Source organism: Pleurodeles waltl, chromosome 1_1 (genome assembly GCF_031143425.1).
Source record: "Pleurodeles waltl isolate 20211129_DDA chromosome 1_1, aPleWal1.hap1.20221129, whole genome shotgun sequence".
Lineage (NCBI taxonomy): Eukaryota > Metazoa > Chordata > Amphibia > Caudata > Salamandridae > Pleurodeles > Pleurodeles waltl.
The window spans coordinates 870,624,362-870,638,258 of record NC_090436.1 but is presented as its reverse complement, the minus strand read 5'-3'; the positions used below and the strand labels follow the sequence as shown (position 1 = coordinate 870,638,258).

Genomic DNA, 13,897 nt, shown 5'->3' with positions numbered 1-13,897 from the left:
TTCTTTGTAGCTGAGCTATACCATTCAGTGCCCATGTCCAGCAAACTCTCCCGGATGGACAGAAACATCAAACCAAAGACATATTCAAGCCAAAACGAAAAATGGATGAACCACCAAGACTTCATCCTTGTTTGGAATCAGATTCTGAAAGAAAAACAATTATGAGACTAAGGTAGTACAACCAATAAGTTCGAGGGTGGGTAAAATACTTCATAACAAAGCAGAGTGTGCAAATAACATTTTTATTTACTGGGTGGGATAATCTTCGCCTCCTTGTCCTTAATAGAATCTAAAATTCCTAATGCTAATTTTGTATTCTCTGCCAGGACCGGAGGCTGCGATTATGCAGGTTCAAAGCTGATCCACCACCAAATTAGAAACATGCACTACTGGTTTATAATGAAACATCTTAAACATGGAGTCACTAGACCAGTCGGCAGCTCTAAGTATATCTTCTAACCTAGAACCCAAAAGAAAAGCTTTTGACGCCATGGCACCTCTGGTGGAATGACCCCCATATAAAGACATGTCAATGCCTGCTTCTGACTTCACCCACCGAACCCAGTGGCCAAAGTAGCAGCTGACACCGGTCTGAAAGGGTTTTGAATGGATATCAGAAGAGAACCAAGAGGATCAGCTCCTCAACTCGCAGTGCGTTCTTCATAAACCTTTAAACACTTAACCACACAGAGATTCACATTATGAGGAAAAGCCGGATAATCCACAGAAGTAGACATGCGTTTTGTACGTTTTGAAATAAGAAACGAAACTCCAGAAGGAGAAAACAGTCTTCCTGCTAGATCTAAAGCTTTCACATCGGAAACTCTGTGACATGACATTAAACAGAGCAACATGGTCAATTTGGCTGATAATTGTTTCATAGATAACAAATGATTATCAGGCCAATTGTTCGAGAAAGATAATACAATGTTCACATTCCAAAATTGTGAATAACGTGGTTTGGGTAGATTCGCCACCCTAATGCCTTTAAGCAATTTACATACCAAGAGATGTTGACCAAAGGGTTTATTATTTATCCATGCGTGTCCTGCCGAAATAGCTGATCTAAAGTTATTTACCAACCTGTAACACAATCCTGTTTCAGCAAATTCAGACAGGATGTTTATAATGTCTTTGACCTCGGATCCCACTGTATCCACTTCCCTCTGAAGGCACCAACCCACCTACTTTTTCCATGCCAAAGAGTATCTTTTGTGGGTGGACGGAGACCAAGCTAAAAGAGGAAGCTGAAGAGGAAAGGCCTTGCACTTGAGCATGTCTCCCGATATATTCCAGGCCATAAAAGACAGTTGCCCCGATAGTAGAACAGGATGAGGTGATCCCACCGGATACAGAAAGAGCTGTGGAAAGATCGGGAGCTGCAGAGGGAAAGCAATCAAGAGTTCCATATGGAATGGAAACCACGGCTGACTCCTCCATAACGGGGTGATGAGAATCGCAGACGCTGCTTGACGACGCAACAGTGTCGCTACTCGTGGGATCATAGCAAATGAGGGAAATGCATAATTCATCTGAATTGACCAATCTTGAAGAAAAGCATCCGTTGCCAGAGCTAACGGATCTGGTCTCCAGCTGAAAAAATTTGGAATCTGAAAATTGAGACGAGATGCAAACAGGTCCACCTGACACGGGCCCATCAAAGATATGACCTTCTGAAACAGAGAAGGAAGAAGTTTCCATTTGCTGGAATACTTCAACAACTGGGATTCTAATCTGTACTAGATTGTCTTTGCTTGGAAGAAATTCCGCTATCACCATGATCTTCCGATTCAGGCAAAGATGCCAACACTCCCTGGCAATATTCGCTAAAAGGTGAGACCTGGTCCCCCCCCAAGCGGTTGATGTATCTCACTGCGGACACATTGTCCATCATTTTCAGGATAATGCAAGAATTGCTCCAGAATGGGGAGAGAGATCTGATGGAAAACTAACCCGCTAAGAGTTCCAGATAATTGATGTGAATTCGAAGCTCCTTTGAGGACCAACGACCTCCTGTCGAAAAAGGACCGCATCTCACTCCCCAGCCCAACGACTTGCTTCTGACTCTATCACAACCTCGGGTGGTTCTCCAAAAATGTCTCTGTCGTTCCAGGCATCCATGTGAGAAAGCCACCACTGGAGTTCCTCTCGGGCTTCTAGTGAGAGGGGAACCAGATGATCGTATGAGAAACCCTGTTGTAGGAAGTGACTTTTTAGTCTCCGCAAGGCCCTGTAATGGAGAAGCCCCAGGAAGACTGCTTGAATCGATTAAGCCAAAAGACCCACAATCCATGCCAGGGACCTCAAAGATACCATTTGTTTCAATAATTGCATTCTTAATTCCCTCTTGATCGACTTCATTTTCTGAAAAGGAAGTAACAATTGAGCTTTCACTGAATCCACCTGAAACCTCAAGAATTCCATTTGAGGAGACGGAATCATGGAAGATTTCTTGTGATTGATTACAAATCCCATTTCCTGGAGAAGCGAACCCACCCAATGCAAGTGAGTTAGTAACAGGGATTGATCCTGTGCCATGATTATCATGTTGTCTAGATAGATTATCAGGTGAATGCCTCTCCCGCGAAGGTGTTCCATCACTGGTTTCAATAGTTTGGTGAACACCCAAGGAGCTGAAGACAGACTGAACGGGGCGTCAGATACTCATACCAACTGTCTCTCCATCGAAATTGAAGACACCTTTGGTGAGAAGGAGCTATGGGAACCGATAAATAAGCATCCTTGAGATCCAGCCGAACCATCCAGTCTCTGTCTTGAAGTAGATATCGCAACAGATGGATGCCCTCCATCTTGAAATGGCGGTAAACTACAAATGGATTGATATTTCTGAGGTTGAGGACTAACCTCTGCCTGCCCCTTTTCTTTTGCACCAAAAAGATGTTGCTGCAAAATCCCATTGGATGATGGGAAGTTAGTGTAATAGCTTTCTTTGCCAGCAAGTCCTGAATTTTGCAATTTATAAAGGCTTTGTCTAGTTTGGAAAAAAGGATAGGAGGAGGAAGGGCTTGGTGCCGAGGGATGGCTGAAAGTTCTATGGAGTACCCTTGTACTGTATTCCGAACCCATATGTCTGAAGAAATGAAGGCCCATTTTTTAACGAAATATTTGAGTCTGCCTCCTAAAGGGATAGAATGAAAAGGAAGGTTTATTACCTGCAGGGGTGTTATCAATGGCTCTGTAACCTCTGCCAGCCCCTCGACTGCTGTGGTTGGGAGATCCTCTGTATCTGGAGGAATAGAAGCCTGCTTGTGAAGGGTCTTGAGCATAACGCCTGTGTTGTGAAAAAATTTCTCTTGCAGGGTCTTGCTGGAAGCCTCGACTGGCCGAGCGTCCTTGAAATCGACCGGCCCTTCCAAAAAGGGGGTTGAACGTTCTTTTAAGTGAGGACTGAGATTCGTCCAGAGACGTGAAGGTGTTGACGAATTTCACAATGTCTTTCACAAAATTGTTTCCAAAAAGTTGCCCCTCAGCTAGAGGACCTGCTTCAGCAGAGGCCAGATCTGCCAATTGTGGATCAATGCGCAATAAGACAGACTTCCTTCGCTCTGATGCTAAAGCACAATTTGCGTTCCGCAAAAAACAAATGGCTCGCTGAGTCCACCCAGCCAGAACCTCCTGATGGATAGCTGCACCTGTCTCCTGAGCCTAGAGAGCTAGAATTTTTGCAAGGGGTCCCGAAATGTCTAGAAGCTTGTCCTGGCAAGCTTTGAGGGCCCTATCTATTCCTTTTCTCGGAAGGAATAGATATTTATTTTATTTCTTGAGGAAAGTTACCATAGTATTATCAATCTTGGGGTGACTGCAGTTTTATGGGGAAGATCTGGGCGAGGGCATTCAGATCTCAATCTGGACCTGACCTCTTTTTCAAACCCTTTCTGAATATGCAACTGCATATAGTCTGCCACAGCAGGGGCTGGAGCCCAATCCGAAGATCTGGGATGAATAATATCAGAAGGTTCAAAAGGAAAAGGAGTAAAAGAAGAAGAAAGTTTACACTCCTTGTTGCATTTTTTAGTTTGGGAGGACTCATGTGAAGAAGAAGAATCAGAATCTGAATCCACAGGAGGTAAAGCTATAGGGGTAGGAGGGTCTGAGGCGTTAGCGTAAGTATGCTCAGAAGTAAAAGGTAGGGAAATATTGGCCAACTTGTTCCTGTGAGGCTAAAGTTCCTCAGTAGAAGGGACAGACGGAGATGAGGTATCTCCAGAAGGAAGAGAAGAGGAAGAAGGAAAAGCCAAGTCATCAATTCTTTTAGACAAGGGTTGTAAGGCCAAGTTAATCACTTTATCCAAGGATTTCTGTATTGAAGAATCAATAACCTGTTCCAAACAGGGGTCAAAATAATAATCTTCATCCTTATATGGGCCATATATCTCCAAGCCATGCTCATAATACTCTTCATCAGACATGATACTGTCACAGCTTTAACTTCACAGAGAGTGTAGTGAACTCTATTGCATAAACTACTAATATTCTGCAATTATTACAGCCCCAGCCACCTTTGGTCAAGGGCGTCTGATTACTATATTTGCCAGCTCCACCAGTGGCCAAACAAGAACGATCCGAGGAGCAGGATCGGTAATTTTCTGAAAGCTGAGAAAGTTTTGGCTCAATGAAATCACTGCCCCTGTTATTTCAGCTCAGGGGCGACATCCGTTGTTCTACGAGGAAGGAAGTTGACAAAAACGTCACTTTCCCTCTCGTATGATGTGCGCGCATGTGTATAGACCAATTGGGCTATCACACGCGTCTTTTGGTGCGTGGAGAAACGCTACCCAGAAGTCAGGCAAAAGTGCCTGACTCAGCGGTCGCGGACACGAAAAATGCTCCAAAGCACCTATAGAAGGCGCTGAACTGCCGCTGAAGCGGTGTTGACAAAATTTGCTTTTGGCCAACAACAAAATGCACATAAGCGCCTCTAGAAGGTGCGGAACCGCAGTTGGAGAGGCGTTGACAAATTAGATTTTCCTGTCGGTGGAAAGGATGCTCCCCAACAGGAAAATCCCTGCCTAAATTTTAAAAGTGAATACTGCGGGCGCAACACGCACCCTGCCACGTGGCAGGAGAACAAGAGCGTGCGTTAACACTTCCCAAATACCAAGGTGAGGGTACACAAAAATCGATATAACAGTAATAATACAGTAAAATGGAGAGGCACTTATCTGACTGTGGAGCAGCCAAGAAAGAGGAAGTCAGATGGTGCCTCTCCAGTTTATAGACTATGTTGGACTATTGGTGGTTATGAGAGGCGGGGTTCAAAGCCTCACTTACTGTTTCTGTATTTACTGTTTTTTTATTGGCTGCGGTTTTTTGAGTAGTAAAGATTGAGAAGCATAATCAGAACCTCTGGTCCTGACATAGAATTTCAATGTATTCATGAGAATAATAAAAACAACCACAGTTAAATAGTGACATACATGAACGGTCCATTATTGATACAAAGTGCCTTCAACCTAAATTCCATTGGCTAGAGTTATATGGTTAGAGTTATTATTAGGGATTCAACATATTTCGGTATTTGTTACATTTTTTTTTATTTAGGTTGTGAATGCACAGCTGTTACACAGACCAATTGTTAACAATATAAATAAAGTGGACTTTGTCCCCCCAATGCCCCGCCCCCGTTTTCAATCGTTAGCTTCCTTTAACTAGCCTGTTTCAGCTGTTGACCTGAGATTTTGTCAATCATGTCTTGGCTAAATCAAATGGAGTATTCATCTCTGATCTAACTCTATGGGCTGTTAGGGTGTATCCTTCAGCCTCCTTGCATTTAAGGGCATGAAGGACTACTTTAGAACTATTACCTTTTCTATCCACTCCTGCTAGCTCCCCCCATGTGCCTCGCTTTAATGTACTAACGGTACATGAATTAGCATATTAAACCTATTGATTTTGGAAATTATTGTTTTTCATTCTGATCAACTGAATGAAAAATCCCTTTAACAGCATCATGTTCCTCAAAAACTTTTTGTCATGAATGCATTATTCTCTTTTACTTAGATATAGTTGCATAGAACCCTCAGGAAAAAACTGGTTCAAAAGGGTTCTACTCAGCTTTCACAACTAAAAACTAACCATGTGCTGCTCTCCAACATACATGGTGTTAGTTCCAAACAACACATGCATCTTACACACTCACATGACTAATTTAAAGGACCATTTACGTCAGTGACTCAGGAAAAGCACGATTCATCCTTTCAGCACACAATAAATGTGACATGTCCACATCAGACATTAAGGGCCAGATAACAGTCAATGATCGTGATAAGTTAAAGTAGTGTTTGGAATTTTATGAAAGCAGGTTTTAGAGGTAATACTTTGTGAAAAAAAGCTTCTGTATTTGCTTTTGAACATGTTGCTGTGGTGGTGAAGTGTTTTCTTGTTTTTTTGTGCTGCTATATTGTTGTCTTACTGCAATGTGATGTTGTGCTGCTCTGTGGTTTCTTTGTTGCAGTCTATTTTGACTCTTTTGTTGTGCCCTGTTATGTTTTAGTTGTGATGTTACATTGTTTTCTGTATGTTTCTGTAATGTTATGTTGTTTATCATGGAGATGTCAACAAATGTTGTTACATTTCTAGCAAAAACCGTCGTCCCCTCAGTTTTTCAGCGTTTTGCCCAAAACTGAAGCAGAGATCATGTTTCACTTATTTTGCACAGTGCTCACTTTATGAGAAATAGCCTAATGTCCTCAAAAGGCCCCTGCACGCATCGAGCAGTCCACTAGGAAGTTATATACACCTGTTAAAACTCCCAGGCACTTGGAAGCCAAAATATAGTTTTTTAGGGTTTAAGTTAAAAAATTCATTGTTCATGTAATTAGTGGTCTTATTTTGAGTAGTTCCTTAGTGTGAGATCCTAGGTACGCACCTCTGAACAAACCAGAATCGCCTTTGAAACTGTTATAGTCAAGTACTGAGATGAGAACGCTACCTGGCCATTTTCAAAATAAAAACACTGGACCCAAATCACAAAAAAGTTACGAAAAAGTCAGAACTCTGTGCATTGTGAATTTAAGCATTCAATTTCTTTAAACTTCCAAATTGTAAAGTATTCACAAAAATCCCCAGGAGTATCTGTGAAAAATCTATACAAAGCATAGATGTCCAAGTACTCTTCTCAGCTAGAATGATTGCTGTGGAATGCCCTCCCTGTTATGAATCCACATGAGTACGCTTGGTGGATTTGTACAACAGTATTATTTTTTCTCTGCAGGGGCAATATATTTTCCCTTTAAAAAAAAAAAAAAACCTTCTCTCTAACGCATGAAATTCTGATGTGTTTTTTCTCTCTTGAAAATTCTGAAATTATCAGACTCCTACCTTTTGCAGAAGTAGGTTACATGAGCATCTAGGGTTGAAAAAGACCTCCAAACTTTGGTGATTATCTAACTGTTTACCAGTTTAAGCGTGTCCGCTGCATTTTTCACGTGTACGTCCCCTTCAGACACACCCTTTCTCCACACAAACCCTCAACTTACTACTGATTACAATCTGCCATACTACAAGGACCACTAGAATTATGTGATCATGCGGCTGCGGCGATTTTCGTATAATTATTGATTTGCTGCGTTTGCCACATAATCCATCATCTGCGGCATAATCTGTAGATTTTAACAAAAAAAAGTTTTCTATCTCCAATGGCTCAAAAGTTACGAAAATACAGCTACACATGTTGCTGTGCAATGGAAGGCCCTTTAGCAAAGCTGGACTGGTCAACTTGCTGCTGCTGCTTGTTGTTATATTTCGGTGTTAAACGGGTACTAATGAGGCGCAGACAATATCCAGACAGTGTTACCGATTTAAAAAAAATTATGAAATAATGATACTATTACAATTGGTGCCACATTTTGCTGCATAATTTGCCTTTTCTGCCCGCGTAATTTACTCAACGCTGCCACATAATATGACTCTCTAATGCTGCATAATTCCAGTGGCCCTGCATACTACCCTCCATCTACAGGTGTAAATACTTGCAGACCCTAATTCGGGATCTGCGCCTCTAGAGGTCGTTTCGGCACACATCATATTCACTAAGGCATGCAAAATATTTTTTCTTTTTTGTTACTCTGGCCCCGAGCTTTATCTTGAGTTAACATTTACACACATCAGCCTAGAGCGATCAACAATTTTCCGTTGCTTTGGCACCAGTTCACACACTGCCAACCTGGAACTGTAAGCCCAAAAGTCTGTCCTCCTCTCAGAGACGATATTTTGCATTCCCTGAGATCATTTTACAACCCACACCCGAACCATTTTGTGATTACATTTCACATACCTAACAAAGCAGCATGGTTCCACAAAGGAATCAAATATGCATTCACTACATCAATCAGTCTTCTCCTTTCTCATTTTCTACTGCGTCAAGATGCATTTAGAGCGCTACAATGTATATATATATATGTATACATATATATATATATACACAAGCAGATTCCACCTAATTAACCCAGCGCTTCTTCAAGCGTTCAAGCAAAAGCCTTACTTAGCAACACATACTTTTCCAAGGCTGAAACTGTATCGTTTGTTTCCAACAAATATTCCGTGTGCCTCCACCACAGTTTGTGTAATGATACTGGAATCTGCTCCACAAGCGTCTTGAAATCTGGCAAGTTACTATGTTCCAATAACATGCTTGAAAGTATCCATGATTGTACAAATTGCAATTTAAACTTCTAGTTCATAATCTGTTGCAACGTATGGCAACTGATTTCATCAACATAATGGGACAATATCAGTACGTATTTGCCGGATCAGAAGCGTAATAAACTTAAACAACCAGGGCAGTGGATGAGGGTGAACATGCTCCCTACCTTGGAATAAACGTGGCTTCCTCCCCCAGACGGAGCTGGAAGTCCTCCCAAGCCGGGTTAAAGGGGTCTTCTCCGTGCTGGTGCTCGTCCTCCGGCTCGCTGGGGGCCCTCACGTCGGCCCCCGAGCCTCCTCTCCGTAGCCAGGGTGAGCCCCGGGTCCCGTGGAAGCCCATGGTGAACTCCTGGAAGGTGATGGCCCCGTCGTGGTCTGTATCCAGCCGCTGGAAAACGGCCTCTGCCTCCTCCGGGCTGACGCGGAGCTCGGCGCACAGAGAGTCGATGTCCTCCCGCTCCAGGCGCCCAGAGCAGTTGGCGTCGCAGGAGAGGAAGAGGGCGCGGAGCCGGGACACGTCGCTCTCTCCTTCCATCCAGCGGGGGCTGGGACGAGGGTCCCAAGGTGGCAGCGTGGGGTAGTAGTGAGACCGCTGGCACCAGGCTCACTCTGACACCCGTTAGAGAGCCAGCGCTGTGTAAGAAGGGTGGGGGGGGGGGGCACTTAGGGCAGAACCAAGGAGGTCCCGCGCGCACTGGACAGAGTCACACCAATAGTGGGGAACAGAGGCTCTGGCACGACAGAGAAGGGCATCACACCAACAGCCGTGGGACGCAGAAAGCCACCAGAGAGAACGGCGGGATGCCCACATGCAAAGTGTACAGCAGAGAGAGAGAGAGTACAGTTAGAGAGGAGGCATGAGCCCAGAAAGGCACACTAGAATCCACAGAGAAAGACAGACAGTCTCGAACAAGAGAAGAATGGAACACAAACTGACCACAGGGAATGAGTGGTTTAAAGAGCCCTGATTGAGACACGAAGTGACCCTAGGCAAAGAATTGCACCCAAAATCCAGCGAAAGAAGGGGTGCTAAATTGGTCAGTGGTAGAATGACACCAATAGCCCATGGCACGGTATAGGGACCCGAAAAGGAAACACTGATACACACTAATCACAGGGAAACGGAAAAAATGTAGCGCTCAGAGAGCAGTGGCACGAGGGAACAAACTGTAAAGGAAGGAAGCAGACAGTGGAGTGTATATAAAACAGGACAGTTCTTCACTCACGGAATTAAATTAAATGTGTACACTGACACCGCATCGATACCATCTCCAAAGCTTAGATGACGGGCTCTTGACTAACAACCTTTGCATCCCTAAAGGCGCAGTTTGAGAAGGTGCCCTTCTGTTGATGTTGCATAATGTCACTGTTCCCCGAAAGAAGTGTCACCGCCAAGAAACCAAAAAGGTCCAGTCGAGAAGTTGCTGTTGTTGTGTTGTCCCGTTTTGTCCAGCTGTATTGTGCTTACAGCTTGCCCCAGGCGTTGTTTTCCCTTCCTGTGCACTTGTTTCTTGTCTGACTGAAGCTGTTGGGAGAAAGGGAGCGGTGAGGGCTCGTGCTCCCGTGTCGCCACTCCTCCCGCTCCTTCCCAAGGTTCCTGGCCGACTGCCCGGCAGTGCGCTTCAGCACTCACAGGCACTTGAGGCGGAATGGGAGATTATGAGTTTCTCCTGTCCTTTTCAGGTTTTACTAGCAGTGCTGTGTGCAGCTTCAGTTGGCTCAGTTTTAATGGGAAATAAATGTAAAAAAGCGCCGCAACTGATTCGATTCTGGCCCGCAGCTGGTACACGCGAGCATTTAAGAAAACACAGGGCAGTTCTACAAATTCTTACAGGCAACGCCAACCATAGAATCAGATTATGTTCTGGCTCTGTTAACTCTTCAAAGGCAGAACACAAACAGGACCAGACCAACTCATTGCCTGTTCGGCCTGCTGTGGTTTGCGTAAACAATGGCCCATATTTGGTACAAGGTTAGGCCGAGAACAGCTGTCGTCTATTGCCACGTTGATGTCGAGCTGTTTTAAGTGTGCGTGTGTGCGTGTGTTTAAGTGCCACTTCAATATACAGAAGGTGCAATGTTGCGCAGAGACCCGGGCGAGCTGCCCCTGGGACCTCAAAGAAACCCAACAACGCATAATACTCAGGAAGGAATTGGTACGCTTGGTCTCGCGGAACAGCTATACTCCAATTAATATCTCCTGAACTGCAAAGAGGAGACAGGATGGAAGTGCTCATTGGATGTTGCTAACGGGGTGCTCTGCAGACCATGACATTGCCAGTACTGACATGGTTATCAGAGAAGAGATAACCCCCCATTTTATTATGACCAGGACTGTAAAATGCCTTTTCCCAAATAATGCCAAACTATCAGATAGAGATGTGACAACAGAATCCTTTCCAGATGACACGTGTCAGGTGTTTCCTCCCTTCACTCTCCAGTTGGACTGATGAAAATTCAGAGTGAACAGCTGACATGGTTTACCTTTGGCGGCAAGGTTTTGTAAGTACCTAGGGAAACATTAGGATCTCAAACTCCGGAGCAAAGAGACAACACACCTTTGGCAGTTCATATCTGGAATGGACAAAACACTACCTGCAGTGATACTGAATGAGAGAGGATGCAATTTATTTGTTTTAACTTGTGAAGCATGTTTTAAGGCCAGAGCAGATTATGCAGGGGATTGAGATTTGTTCCAGAAATTACAAATACGTCACACCATGGCGCAGAGCAGGGGGCAATGGCACAATTTTTTTTACGCTATTGATGTATTCTCCAGGAGTAACGCCAAAACTCTGGTGCTACTCCTGCAGAGTACATAGGGGCCGTTATAGATAATTGTGTGCCCCTTTTTAACACTTACTTTGAGCAGGCGTTAAAAGTCCTGAAAAAATGGTGCAACAAAATGTCTTAGATTTCCTTGTGCCATTTTTTGGCCCACCTTGCATACATTATGGCTGGTGCTGCACCACTTTGTAAATATGGCAAAGGGAAAATGCCACTTTAGCGCCACCTTAGCGTAAAAATAATGACGCTCTGTCGCGCTTAGGTGGAGATAGAGGATCTAATATGCCCCTAAGTGTTGTATTTCCTGCCCCTGAGTTGTACTTAGTCATGCTTTATCTTGCTGCGACAGGCACACATTTAAATAAACATCCAGAGCACGACGCCCAGCCATCTTGGTTTGTGTTGTCATTCCGCCAGTGTGCAACAGACATGGGTTTCTAGGACGTTAGATGAAGCCTGTAAGTATGTACGGGAATTATAATGATTTGTGCTCCTGAGGAAACCATTACACTGTGGACCAGGGCATGCACTCAGTGCTGTGCAAGTTAGCACCACTGAAACAGATACCATGCTCAAGATGCACAGTTACTATGTGTGTATATAGAGAAATGAGGGCCACTTAGAGCTTCTATCATGTCATTAAAATGGGTCACCTCCATAAGATGCAGAAAAGAAGGGTGTAGACCAGGCCTTCTTGTACCTATCCTCAAATACTCAGAAGATCTAATGCTTTGACATCTACCTTTAAGATCTGAAAGTACAACATAGTTTTCCATTTGAAATAGTTATACATCCTATATCTGTGACTGGAGGAAAACATTGGTCCTCAGTCCAGAAGTCACTGTGAGCACCAGACTGACTTGTATCTAAGTATACTTTTGTTTAAGTGATTTCTGAAACTAATCAAACATTATAAAAGTATGGGGTTCTTCAAAACGTTATACCAAGTTATTATGAAAACGTTTATTTTCCCCGAATGAAGCACCAATGTCGCTATGGTCTAAAAAATCTAAAAGTCCTACTACTAATAATATTTGTTTCACCGTCATATCACTGTTTATAAAACAGACACTTTATTTTTATTTTTACAGTTATTGTATGTTTCTAGATTTATTTATTATATTCACAAGGGTCCTGGAGCTCTTTGCATATCTCACGAGAAAGGAGAAACAACAGCAAAAAGAAAAAAGAGAGTTAAAATAGAAGAAGAGGAGGTTGAGGTATAAACGATCCTAAAGATGAGAATAAAGCATGAATAGTTGCAAAGTTTTTTTGTTTTAAAGATATAGGGACATATTTACAAGCCCCATGTGCCACTAGAATGTCACTTTTTTGACAATCCAGTGGCGCAGAGTGCAGACCCATATCTATGAGCCCTCACAGAAACCACTTTGCATGGCTTTTTATGGCCTCATAGATCTGGAGAAAGGCAATGCAGTGCAAGTCACTGCAGTGCCTACCTCTGCGTCATTGGGGCGTTCCACGGGAGCTACAGTGGGTTTTTCCATGCAGCACCCATGGGTTTTGACGCATTCCCAGATTTACAAAGCTCTGTAAACCTGGGAATGTGTCAAAACAGCACACCTCCCCAGAGAAGGCGTAGTGAGTAATAACTCTATTGTTCCTCGTTTTTCCTCTTCCTATGTGTGCTGCATTTTCTAGCACACACAGAAAGAAGAAAACACCTCCATGGATTGGGCACCCGTGCTCTGTAGTGCAAAGGGCTTATTTACAGTAAAGTGGCAAAAGGCAGTGACCAAGTAACCTTGCTACACTGCCCTGTGCCACAGGGAAAGGGCAGAAATGCAATGTATTTACAAACAAGGGAGCATTTCTGTCCTCCCCTGGACTGGACCCTTTTGGCTGCCTAGCACGAATGCAAGTACCCTTGCACCATGGTACAAGAGTGCCTGCGTTGCATGCAAGATTGTTTTCGTGCAAGAAGGGAAATCTTCCTGCACAAAAACAATCAATGGAGCTGTTTTCCTCTTTTGCTGTGTGCTACAGAAAGCAGCACACATAAAGGAGGAAAAAGCAAGGGGAAATAGAGATATTCCTCCTCATGATGTCTCCGCTGGGAGGCATACAGTTCTGACGCATTCCCAGGTTTACAGAGCCTTGTGTATCTGGAAATGCATCAAAACCCATGAGTGTTGGGTAGGAAAACCCACCACAATGCCCATGGAATGCCCCCTGAAGCAGAGTAAGGCAATATAGCGACTTGCACTGCTTCACCTTCCTCCATATCTATGAGGTCATGAAAAGCCAGGCAAAGTGGCTTTGCCTGGCCTCATAGGTATAGGTGAGAAACCTGAACCACCAGAGCATAAAAAAAGTGAAACAACAGCAGTGCAAGCCTCTTGTAAATATGGCTCTCTAAGTTTTTAGGAGTTTCCTAAAGGGGAGATTGCTGAACTTCACTTTCAAGGTGATGCTAAAGACATTG

At 43.7% G+C, this 13,897-nt stretch overlaps 1 protein-coding gene across 1 annotated transcript in view; it reads right to left on the bottom strand.

Annotated features, from left to right (window-relative positions):
- Window positions 1-10,185, bottom strand: part of RASEF (RAS and EF-hand domain containing) — a 352,465-nt gene extending 342,280 nt beyond the window's left edge. The window contains exon 1 of the mRNA XM_069229982.1: window positions 8,832-10,185. Within this exon, the coding sequence (XP_069086083.1) occupies window positions 8,832-9,199 (368 nt within the window). The 5' untranslated portion in view covers window positions 9,200-10,185. The remainder of the gene's footprint in view (window positions 1-8,831) is intronic.
- Window positions 10,186-13,897: the final 3,712 nt, after the last annotated feature.